Source organism: Hypanus sabinus, chromosome 15, assembly GCF_030144855.1.
Source record: "Hypanus sabinus isolate sHypSab1 chromosome 15, sHypSab1.hap1, whole genome shotgun sequence".
NCBI classification, from domain to species: Eukaryota; Metazoa; Chordata; class Chondrichthyes; order Myliobatiformes; family Dasyatidae; genus Hypanus; species Hypanus sabinus.
The window spans coordinates 83,146,913-83,160,069 of record NC_082720.1 but is presented as its reverse complement, the minus strand read 5'-3'; the positions used below and the strand labels follow the sequence as shown (position 1 = coordinate 83,160,069).

Here is a 13,157-nt window from a genome sequence, read left to right as displayed (position 1 = left end):
TGTACATCTGGGACAAACAGTCAGGACGCCGCTTCTTGGTCGACACCAGAGCAGAAATCAGCGTCTTGCCCCCAACGGGGTACAACACCCACAACAGGAAGCCAGGACCCACCCTGGGCCGCAAACGGCAGCATGGTACGGACCTACGGCACCCGCTCAGTGCAGCTGCAGTTCGGCACCAGCCGGTTCATGTGGGACTTCACACTAGCCGCCATGGCCCAACCACTCCTGGGGGCGGACTTCTTGCGAGCTCACAGCCTGCTGGTCGACTTGCAAGGGAAAAGACTGGTACATGCCGAGACTTTCCAGACATTCTCCCTGGGTGAAGCCAAGTTGCCGGCCCCACACCTGGACTCCATCACGCTGTTGGACAACTAATTCACCAGAATCCTGGTGGACTTTCCATCGATTCTGGCACCACAGTTCACGGCAGCCATGCCCAGACATGGGGTACAGCACCACATTCCGACCCAGGGACCACCCCTCTACGCCCGCGCACGAAGGCTCCCCCTGGAAAAGCTCCGCCTGGTGAAGGAGGAGTTCAAGAGGATGGAGGAATTGGGGATCGTACGGAGGTCCGACAGCCCATGGGCCTCCCCCCTGCACATGGTGCCCAAAGCAGCCGAGGGTAGGAGACCATGCGGCGACTACCGCAGACTGAACGAGGCTACCACTCCAGATTGCTACCCCGTGCTGCACATACAGGACTTTGCAGCAAACCTGAACGGGGCAAGAAACTTTACCAAAGTAGACCTCGTCTGGGGATACCATCAAATCCCGGTGCACCCTGAAGGCATCCCCAAAACAGCACTCATCACCCCGTTCAGCCTGTTCGAGTTCTTCTGAATACCGTTCGGCCTGAAGAATGCCACACAGACGTTCCAGCGGCTAATGGACACGGTGGGACGCAACCTGGACTTTGCGTTCATCTATTTGGACGACATCCTTATAGCCAGCAATAGTCGCCAGGAGCATCTGTCCCACCTCCGCCAGCTCTACTCCCGCCTGAGTGATTTCGGAATCACAATCAACCCGACCAAATGCCAGTTCGGTCTCGATACCATTGACTTCCTGGGCCACAGGATTACCAAAGACGGGCAACACCTCTGCCCGCCAAGGTAGACGCGATCCGCCACTTTGCCCAGCCCAACACGGTCAAAGGCCTGCAGGAGTTAGTTGGTATGGTGAACTTCTACCACCGTTTCCTCCCCTCAGCAGCCCACATCATACGCCCTTTGTACACCCTGATGTCAGGTAAAGGCAAGGACATTACTTGGGATGAGGAGGCCGCAGCCGCTTTCGTTAAAGCTAAGGAAGCCTTGGCAGATGCCGCGATGCTGGTGCACTCCAGAATGGACGTTCCGACCGCGCTCACAGTGGACGCATCTGACACAGCATTCGGTGGGGTGCAGGAGCAGCTCATCGAGGGACACTGGCAACCCCTGGCGTTCTTCAGCAAACACCTACAACCACTGGAACCCAAGTACAGTTCTTTCGACTGGGAGCTGTTAGCACTGTGTCTGGCAATCTGGCATTTCAGATACTTCTTAGAAGGCAGGCTGTTCACCGTGTTCACAGACCACAAACCATTGACCTTCACGTTCACAAAGGTGTCCAATCCCTGGTCAGCTCGCCAGCAGAGACATCTGTCCTACATCTCTGAGTACACGACGGACATCCAGCATGTCTCGGGAAGGGACAACGTCGTGGCGGACGCACTCTCCCGACCAGCTGTCCAGGCCCTGTCCCTGGGGGTGGACTATGCAGCACTGGCGGAGGCGCAGCAGGCAGACGACGAGATGCCCAGCTACAGGACCGCAGTCTCGGGTTTGCAGCTGCAGGACTTTCTCGTAGACCCAGGTGAGAGGACCCTCCTGTGCGACGTGGCTACCGGCCAACCTCGCCCCATCGTCCCGGCAGCCTGGAGGCGGCGAGTTTTCGACTCCATACATGGTTTGGCACACCCATCTATCAGGACAACCGTCCAGCTGGTCTCCAGCAAGTTCGTGAGGCACAGACTTCGCAAGCAGTTCAGTGAATGGGCCAGAACATGCGCTCAGTGCCAAACAGCCAAGGTGCGGTGGCACACTAAAGCCCCGCCACAGCAGTTTGAATCCACCCACCGGAGGTTCGACCACATTCATGTGGATATTGTGGGCCCCCTACCAGTGTCCAGAGGAGCGCGGTACCTCCTAACTATGGTAGACCGGTTCACGAGGTGGCCAGAGGCGGTCCCGCTCACTGACACATCTGCCGAATCTTGCACCCGAGCACTGATTGCAACCTGGGTAGCACGTTTCGGGGTACCAGCCCACATTACTTCCGACAGAGGTGCCCAGTTCACCTCCAGCCTGTGGTCAGCTGTGGCCAGCCTGTGGGGAACGCAGCTACACCACACGACTGCCTACCATCCACAGTTGAATGGACTAGTGGAACGCTTCCACCGTCACTTGAAGTCAGCTCTCATGGCCCGCCTGAGAGGACCTAACTGGGTGGACGAGCTTCCCTGGGTCCTGCTTGGAATTCGCACAGTGCCCAAGGAGGATCTGCATGCCTCGTCGGCCGATTTGGTGTACAACACACCCCTGGCCATCCCAGGAGTGTTCATACCAGCCCCAAGGGGGCAAGAGGAAGAACCCGCAGCAGTCCTGGACAGACTACGCGAAAGGCTCGGCAACCTGGCCCCCATGCCAACTTCACAGCATGGACGGACCCCGACCCATGTACCCAAAGACCTGCAGGACCGTAAGTTTGTGTTTGTACGAAGGGGTGGACACTGGGCACCGCTACAGCGGCTGTACGAGGGGCCTTTCAAGGTGGTCAACAACAACGGATCCACGTACGTTCTGGACATTGGGGGGCAAGAGGAGGTTTTCACGGTGGACCGACTCAAATCAGCCCATGTGGACTTGGCGCAGCTGGTCAAGATTCGGACACCGCGGCGCAGAGGCAGACCTCCCAAACAGAGGCTGATCCAGACTGTGGACATTGTGGGGTGTATCGCTGGTTCTGGGGTGGGGGGGGGGTTATGTGGTGGCCCACTTTCTGCGCAGGCGAACCAGCTCACAAATAGCCAGCGTGCAGGGAGAGACTTGGGTAATGCACCTCTGACGTCATTTCCACTCGGAGAGGGTGTGCGCTAGGGATGAAATGCCAGTGCCACAAAGTTTGAATAAACTCGCCTCGAAATGACTTACTGACTGCGTGTCATCTCTAGCTCTGTATGTAGTACATCGCTACACCACTATGCAATGAGACAGATATGGAGTTTATTTTTAGTCCAGTCTGGCAGAGTTTGAATTAACATTTCCAACTAGACATGTGCTCAGGATGTATGTGGGCCCCACATTCTTTGCACAAAAACATAAGTACTTAAACACACCTGGATATAACCAGGAAGGAAGCCTTACTAGTGTCCTACCTTGCTAATAGACAATAGACAATAGGTGCAGAAGTAGACCATTCGGCCCCTCGAGTCTGCACCGCCATTCTGAGATCATGGCTGATCATTCACTATCAATACCCAGTCCCTGCCTTGTCCCCATATCCCTTGATTCCCCTATCCATCAGATATCTATCTAGCTCCTTCTTGAAAGCATCCAGAGAATTGGCCTCCACCGTCTTCCGAGGCATTGCATTCCACACCTCCACAACTCTCTGGGAGAAGAAGCTCTTCCTCAACTCTGTTTTAAATAACTGACCTCTTATTCTCAATCCATGCCCTCTGGTACTAGACTCTCCCAACATCTGGAACATATTTCCTGCCTCAATCCTATCAAATCCTTTAATTATCTTAAACGTTTCAATCAGATCCCCTCTCAATCTCCTCAATTCCAGCGTGTACAAGCCCAATCTCTCCAATCTCTTTGCGTAAGACAGCCCTGCCATCCCAGGAATCAACCTAGTGAATCTACGCTGCACTTCCTCAATTGCCAGAATGTCCTTCCTTAAACCTGGAGACCAAAACTGTACACAATATTCCAGGTGTGGTCTCACCAGGGCCCTGTACAAATCCAAAAGGACATCCTTGCTCTTGTATTCAATTCCCCTTGTAACAAAGGCCAACATTCCATTTGCCCTCTTCACTGCCTGTTTCACTTGCTCATTCACCTTCATTGACTGGTGAACTAGGACTCCTAGGTCTCTTTGCATTTCTCCCTTACCTAACTCGACACCGTTCAGACAATACTCTGCCCTCTTGTTCCAGCTTCCAAAGTGGATAACTTCACATTTATTCACATTGAATGACATCTGCCAAGTATCTGCCCACTCACTCAGCCTATCCAAGTCTCCCTGTATTCTCCTAACGTCCTCTTCGCATGTCACACTGCCACCCAGTTTAGTATCGTCAGCAAACTTGCTGATATAGTTTTCAATGCCCTCATCTAAATCATTGACATAAATCGTAAAGAGCTGTGGTCCCAATACAGAGCCCTGTGGTACCCCACTAGTCACCTCCAGCCAGTCTGAGAAACACCCATTCACTGCTACCCTTTGCTTTCTATCTGCCAACCAGTTTTCTATCCATGTTGAAACCCTGCCCCCAATGCCATGAGCTCTGATTTTACTCACCAATCTCCTATGTGGCACCTTATCGAATGCCTTCTGAAAATCTAGGTACACAACATCTACTGGCTTACCCTCGTCTAACATCCTTGTTACACCCTCAAAAAACTCCAACAGATTAGTCAAGCATGATTTGCCCTTGGTAAATCCATGCTGGCTCGGCCTAATCCTATTTCTGCCATCAAGATGTGCCACTATTTCGTCCTTAATAATGGACTCAAGCATCTTCCCCACGACTGATGTTAGGCTAACAGGGCGTTAGTTCTCCGTTTTCTCCTTCCCTCCCTTCTTGAAAAGTGGGATAACATTAGCCACTCTCCAATCTTCAGGAACTGATCCTGAATCTAAGGAACATTGGAAAATGATTACCAATGCATCCGCAATTTCCTGAGCCACCTCTTTTAGAACCCTCGGATGCAGGCCATCTGGACCCGGGGATTTATTAGCCTTCAGTCCTACCAGTCTACTCATCACAGTTTCTTTTCTAATGTCAATCTGTCTCAATTCCTCTGATATCTTATGACCCTGGCCCATCCATACATCTGGGAGATTGCTTGTGTCCTCCCTGGTGAAGACAGATCTAAAGTATGCATTAAATTCTGTTGCCATTTCCCTGTTTCCCATAACAATTTCTCCCAATTCATTCTTCAAGGGGCCAACATTGTTCTTAACTATCTTCTTTCTCTTCACATAGCTAAAAAAGCTTTTGCTATCCCCTTTTATATTCCTGGCTAGTCTGAGCTCATACCTGATTTTTTCTCTCCGTATTGCTTTTTTAGTTAAGATCTGCTGTTCCTTAAAACTTTCCCAATCATCTGTATTCCCACTCATCTTAGCCCTGTCATACTTCTTTTTCTTTAATGCTATACAATCTCTGACTTCCTTTGTCAACCACTGTGGCCCCTTCCCCCTCTTTGAATCCTTCCTTCTCATTGGAATGAACTGCATTTGCATCTTTTGTATTATGCCCAAGAATATCTGCCACTGCTGATCCACTGTCTTTCCTGCCAGGGCATCCGCCCATTTAACTTTGGCCAGCTCTTCCCTCATGGCTCCGTAGTCTCCTTTATTTAATTGCAACACTGACACCTCTGATCTGCCCTTATCCCTCTCAAGTTGTAGATAAAAACTTATCATGTTATGATCACTACTTCCTAATGGCTCCTTTACTTCAAGATCACTTATCAATTCCTGTGCATTACACATCACCAAGTCCAAAATAGCCTCGTTCCTGGTTGGCTCAAGCACAAGCTGTTCCAAAAATACATCCCTTAGACACTCCACAAACTCCCTATCCTGGGGTCCAGCACCTACCTGATTCTCCCAGTCCACCTGCATGTTGAAATCTCCCATAACGACTGCATTACCTTTAGCACATGCCAATGTTAACTCCCTAATCAACTTGTACCCAATATCCACGCTACTGTTTGGGGGCCTGTACACAACACCCATTAGGGTCTTTTTACCCTTACTGTTCCTCAGCTCAATCCACACAGACTCTACTTCCCCTGTTCCCAAGTCACCTCTTGCTAAGGACAGAATCTCATTCCTCACCAACAGGGCCACCCCACCCCCCCTTCCCATATTTCTGTCTCTACGATAGCACGTATACCCTGGTACACTCAATTCCCAGGCCTGATCCCCTTGCAGCCATGTCTCTGTTATCCCAACAATATCGTAGTTCCCCATTTTCATCTGAGCTTCAAGCTCATCTGTCTTATTTCTGACACTACGCGCATTCAAGTATAGAATTCTTAGCCCATTCCTCCTCTCTTTGCTTAAAACACTGTCTACTGTACCTAACCCAGCTCCTTGAACTTCCATCGGGCAAATTGCACCCTGAATTTTGATGACCTTCTCAAGATCACCCAGACCTTGTACACATTTAACCCCATGCACCTTCTGACCAACCCTCTGGATCCCTGCCCCCTGCACATCTAGTTTAAACCCCCCCCCCCCCCCGAGCAGCACTGGCAAATACTCCTGCAAGAATGTTAGTACCCCTCCGGTTCAGATGTAGACCATCCCTTCGAAACAGATCCCAATGTCCCTGGAACAAAGACCAATTATCCAAAAACCTGAACCCTTCCTTCCTGCACCATGCTCTCAGCCTCGTATTAATGTGCATAATCATTCTATTCTTTGCCTCACTCGCACGTGGCACAGGAAGCAATCCCGAGATTGTCACCCTGGAGGTCCTGCCTTTCAGCTTCACTCCTAACTCCCTGAACTCTCTAAGCAGGACTCCCTCACTCACCTTACCTACATCATTGGTCCCTACATGGACCACTACATCTGGGTTCATGCCCTCACTCTCAAGAATAGCCTGCACCCGATCTGAGATGTCCCGGACCCTGGCACCAGGGAGGCAACATACCATCCGAGACTCCCGATCTGCCCCACAAAATCTCCTATCTGCCCCCCTAACTATAGAGTCCCCTAAAACTATCGCTCTCTTCTCTTCCCTCCTCCCCTTTCTAGTTGAGGGTTCAACCTCTGTGCCAGAGGCAGGACCACTACAACTCATTCCTGGTAGGTCATCCCCATCAACAGTATCCAGTACGGTATACTTATTGTTAATGGGAATGGCCGCAGGGGTGCTCTGCTCTCTCTGCCTGCTCCCCCTGCCTCTCTGGACCGTCACCCATCTGCCTATTTCTTGGTTTTTTGGTGTGACTACCTCCTGATAACTCCTATCTATCTCTGCCTCCACCTCCCGAATGATCCGTAGTTCATCCAGCTCCTGCTCCAACTCCCTAACTCGGGCTGATAGGAGCTGCAGCTGGACGCACCTTTTGCAGGTGTGGTCATCAGGGACAACTGTGTTGACCCTGACCTCCCACATACTGCATACGGAGCACACCACTGCTCTGACTGTCTCCCCCATACCTGAACTGGATTAATAGAATGTCTAAAAAGCACCTAGCGACCTTACCTTCTACCCCTCAGCGAGCAATCACACAAGCTTACCAAAGTCCCCTTACGCTGAAGCCCACTTAGCCAAAGCCCAGGACTCTGCTTCCACGGACTCCGCTGCCCGCTCTGAAAAGAAGTCCTGCCTAATAATGGACCACATCTGATATCTCAAGAACCAACTCTCACCAAGGCAAAATTCAGTGATGAAATTGACCACTACTGTACCTTAAAAGTTGGCAATGCAGACATTGCTCAATTAATGAAAAAGGTATTTGAAGAGACATATGTGTTAGGGTTCGTAATTTGAGGGCTTGCTATGTTGGCACCAGAAGCATTGTGTTTATTGTGGGTTCCCTCCACTACATTCATGCCACAAACAATGCATTTCACTGTATGTGTCGATATGCAGTGACAACTGAAGCTGATCTTCAATCTTTAAATACTTTGAATCGAGCACAAAACAATGAGCTGAACAGCACTGATAGCTGCTCTTTTTTACACTTCTAAGACCTGGACTGCTAAAAGCAGCCTTTGCTGAAATAACAACACCAACACTACCTTTGCAAAGTCCTCAAAATTCACTGGAAGGACTTTCAAAACCATGTCTTCCCAGCTCTGTTTACACTCAGTTATTTGTATGCCATACACCAGGCTCCCAAAACCAATGTTGTGGGAGGAGATTACCAAGTTATCAGAAGACTAAACATTAGACTCAAAACTTCCTTGAAGAAATGCAGTTTTCCCATCAACTCCCAGAAGTCTCTGGCTGATGAACACTAAAGGCAGAAAAAGAGAATTCGGAGTGGTACTGAGAACCTCATTGACACGTTCAGTAAAATCACAATGGAGCCTTGGGTACATAGGAGCAAGAGCATCCCACATCTGCCTCATCTACAGAAGAGACTGCACAGTGGCCTAATGAGCATATCTCTTTCCCCGTTTGAATGCTTCGCCTACCCTCCCCATCAATAGAAGCCCTCACATACCTATCTGACTCCCAAATATGGATTCATCTGACAGTTTACCACAAAAGTGCAATCTCAGATTGGACTGAGGTTTTATTGGAGTTGGATAGTGTATTGTGGAGGCAGGGGTCAGGACTGATGTTGGAGACAGAATTCAGGCTGAATTTAGATCTCCACCAGGGATTTGAGGGTCAAGGCAAAATTGTTAGATGCAAGTGTGATTAAAGAGTTGGGGGTGAGATGAAAGGCTGGGAGGAAATAGTATTGTGGGGCAGGGATCCAAAGGAGAGGAGAGAAGTAAAGGAAACCCTTCCAAAGGGTTTTTTCATCAAAGGCTCAGGTTTCCTCATAGTTGTTCTAAAACAGTCCAAAAACAGGCACATCAGAATCAGGTTTATTATCACTGACATGTTGTGAAATTTGCTGTTTGTGGCAACACTACAATGCAACACATAAGAAGTACTACAAACATAGAAACATAGAAACCCAACAGCACAATCAGGCCCTTCGGCCCACAAAGCTGTGCTGAACATGTACTTACCTGAGAAGTTACCTCAGGTTACCTATAGCCCTCTATTTTTCTGAGCTCCATATACCTGTCCAGGAGTTTCTTAAAAGATCCTATCATATCTGCCTCCACCACCATCACCGGCAGCCCATTCCACGCACTCACCAGTTTCTACGTAAAAAACTTACCCCTGAAATCTCCTCTGTACCTACTTCCCAGCATCTTACAGTTGTGCCCTCTCGTGCTAGCCATTTTAGCCCTGGGGGAAAACACCTCTGACTATCCGCACGATCAATGAGTCTCAACATCTTATACACCTCTATCAGGTCACCTCTCATCCTTCGTCGCTCCAAGGAAAAAAGGCCGAGTTCTCTCAACATATTCTCATAAGGCACGCTCCCCAAACAGGCAACATCCTTGTAAATCTCCTCTGCACCCTTTCTATGGCTTCCACATCTTTCCTGTAGTGAGGCGGCCAGAACTGAGCACAGTACTCCAAGTGGGGTCTGACCAGAATCCTATATAGCTGCAACCTTTCCTCACAGCTCCTAAACTCAATCCCATGATTGATGAAGGCCAATACACCAAATGCCTTCTTAAACACATAGCCAACCAGCACAGCTGCTATGAGGGTTCTATGGACTCGGACCCCAAGATCCCTCTGATCTTTCACATTGCCAAGAGTCTTATCATTAATACTATATTCTGTCATCATATTTGACCTAACAAAGTGAACCACCTCACACTTACCTGGTTTGAACTCCATCTGTCTCTTCTCAGCCCGGTTTTGCATCCTATCAATGTCCTACTGTATCCACCGACAGCCCTCCACACTATCCACACAACACCTCCAACCTTTGTGTCATCAGCAAATTACTAACCCATCCCGCCACTTCTTCATCCAGGTCATTTATAAAAATTACGAAGAGTTGGGGTCCCAGAACAGATCCCTGAGGCACACCACTGGTCACTGACCTCCATGCAGAATATGACCCATCTACAACCACTCTTTGCTTTCTGTGGGCAAGCCAGTTCTGAATCCACAAAGCAATTTCCCCTTGGATCCCATACCTCCTTTCAAGTTACATTAAAAATTAAAATAAATAAGTAGTGCAAAGGAAGGTTATGGAGGAGGTATTCATGAGTTAGTGGACCATTCAGAAATTTGATTATGAAGAGGAGGAAGGTGTTACTGAAACATAGAGAGTGCATCTTCAGTCACCTCTACCTCCTCCCTGAGGAAAAGGACATGTCCCAGATGTGAGAGTCCTTGATGAAGGATGCCACTTCTTGAGGCACTGACTTTTGAAGATGACTTCAATGTGAAAGAGGCCTGTGTCTGTGATGGAGCTGGTTGAGTCTACAACCCTCTACAGCTCCTCACAATCTTGTGCACTGGAGCAACCATTATAGTGCTCCCCACCGTATAGCTGCAGAAATTTGCTAGAATCTTTGGTGACATACCTACCTACCAAATCTCCTCAAACTCCTAATGCAATTTAGACAATGACAAGCATTTCAGGACAGTGTAACTTAAATGTCACAGGCACTGCTGTAAGGGAAAATAGCAAGGAAAATGATGTCATTCCATGCACAATGAACAAAGAATTAAAATACTGCTGGTGGGAAAAAACAGATCTGTGAATTTGTAGATCTTCAACTCCTAGAGATGGTTCATGACCTGCTGCACATCAATGGGTTGTCACTAGATCTGGCTGAGAATTTATGGTTCATAAATATGGATTTTGTATAATCCTTATGTTTAAGGGCAAGACTTAACATTGAGTTCCACTTTAAAATGCCTACATAGTACATTGATAACTTTGTACATAACTTAATTTTCTCTGCATATTGATTTTTTACTAACTGCTACCAGCCAGAAAGTCCTGATGGCAATTGAGTCAAGTTTTCCCCCAGATTAATGAGATCTAACAAGGTTCAGAGCTGACCATATTAACTGATATCATCATTAACCCAGTTTCAGTTTTATGTGCTAGTTCGCTTTCTTTCTAACACTGGCGTCAGCAACTTCTTCAAAAGATGTTTGCCGAAAATGTCATCAAATCCAGCACTTCAAACAATGAAAAGAAATAAAAAGAAATCAGGTCCTTGGTCATGTAAAGGTACATCTGGTTACGAGCTCCCACTTTTAAAAGCTAACAATTCAATTTTAAAGCTCATAAGATTACTTTCAAATCACTATATGGCCTTCACCAACTCTAGTTCTTGAACTGGAATTGGAATATTATGTCATGTGAACAGAGATACGGTGTAAAGCTGGTCTTGCATACTGTTCATACAGGTCAAATCATTACTTTGAGGAATGACAAAGTAAACTTCTTGAACTGTCCTCCAAGTTCCCTATATTCCCTTTGTACATTCCTTTCTTTCAATTAATTGCTATTCCAAAACCTATGTAAAGTCCTAGAATTCCCACTTTAATCTTCCACTTCATTCCCTTTATCTTTCTATACATTCTTTAAATATAGTCCAAGTTTTCTTTTATCTTCCTTAAAAGCTTTTCATATAGTTTTGTATCAACTTTAGTAGAATTATTCTCGTGCAACATCTCGAGATGCTTTACTACATTAAAAATGCTATATAAATGCTGTTATGATTCTAAATGGTGTCCATCAATGCAGAATTATTGTTTTGTGCATTTTTGTTTGTTGTATTCTGTGTTTCTATTACAGCAAATGGAGGTGAAATTCATATTAACAGTGTACGATACGAAGACACTGGGGCATATACTTGTATTGCGAAGAATGATGCAGGAGTTGACGAAGATATCTCTTCACTTTTTGTTGAGGATTCAGCTCGAAAGACTCGTATGTCTAAAATGCATTAAACCACTTGTTATGATTGAACTTTCTCCAAAGCTTATTTGGTGTAAGAAAATAATCAAAATAACATCTGTTTTTAGTTATTTTGGATGTTAGCATGAGAGGACTGAATGCTACAGTGAGTTGGAATACTACAAACACAGAATAAACTGATGAAAGTTTATTTGAAATTAGATAGTCTTTAATCTGAAATTTAGTAAAGTTGCTTTGATCATAAATTAACAGAACTAATTCTAAAATCTATACACCTGTAAGTCTTAATCATGGCAAATTTTAAATATTTTATACAAAGAAAGCAATATGGGGGGAGCAAAACTGGTTTTTCAAATTTGATGAATAATAAGGTTGCCAAACCAAGCAATGTCAGTTCAAAAAAGTATTTTTTTCAATTAGAATTTTATAATAAAATTTAAGTAGGAACATGATAGGGTCTATTAATCTAATACAAATTATACGAAAAGAAAGTCAGTGTGACTAAACTCTAATAACTATATAACCATATAACAATTACAGCACGGAAACAGGCCATCTCGGCCCTTCTAGTCCATGCCGAACGCTTACTCTCACCTAGTCCCACTGACCCGCACTCAGCCCATAACCTTCCATTCCTTTCCTGTCCATATACCTATCCAATTTTTTTTTTAATGACAAAATCGAACCTGCCTTTACCACTTCTACTGTAAGCTCGTTCCGCACAGCTACCACTCTCTGAGTAAAGAAGTTCCCCCTCGTGTTACCCCTAAACTTTTGCCCCATAACTCTCAACTCATGTCCTCTTGTTTGAATCTCCCCTACGCTCAATGGAAAAAAACCTATCCATATCAACTCTATCTATCCCCCTCATAATTTTAAATACCTCTATCAAGTCCCCCCTCAACCTTCTACACTCCAAAGAATAAAGACCTAACTTGTTCAACCTTTCCCTGTAACTTAGGTGCTAAAACCCAGGTAACATTCTAGTAAATCTCCTCTGTACTCTCTCTATTTTGTTGACATCTTTCCTATAATTCAGTGACCAGAAATACAAAACACCCTTTTCCATATCTCTTAAATCAAAGACTACCTCAACTCAACATTTTTAACATTGCCTTCTTCTACATTGCAACTAGTGAAAGAATATTTTGTTCTTTTTATATCTCCAGAGCTCTACAAGGCAGGCTCCAATCCAACACCAAACTAAACTTCATAAATTCAATAGCCTGTGTCATAACATTCAAAAATCATCATGTCGTTTCTGATCTCAGCATAAACAAATTTTGTTTGATCTGTTTAAATCTACTAATGGCATTGTAAACTCCTCTTCCTATCAATTCTCTCATTTCTCAAAGGGTATTCTCCCAAATGTCCAACTCCTATTTC

At 46.3% G+C, this 13,157-nt stretch overlaps 1 protein-coding gene across 4 annotated transcripts in view; it reads left to right on the top strand.

The window, feature by feature from the left end:
- Positions 1 to 13,157, top strand: part of LOC132405639 (follistatin-related protein 5-like) — a 683,401-nt gene that overhangs the window by 623,644 nt on the left and 46,600 nt on the right. For all 4 annotated transcript variants that reach the window (XM_059990615.1, XM_059990616.1, XM_059990614.1 and 1 more), the window contains one exon: positions 11,649 to 11,783. In XM_059990615.1, coding sequence (XP_059846598.1) covers positions 11,649 to 11,783 — 135 coding nt within the window. The remainder of the gene's footprint in view (positions 1 to 11,648; positions 11,784 to 13,157) is intronic.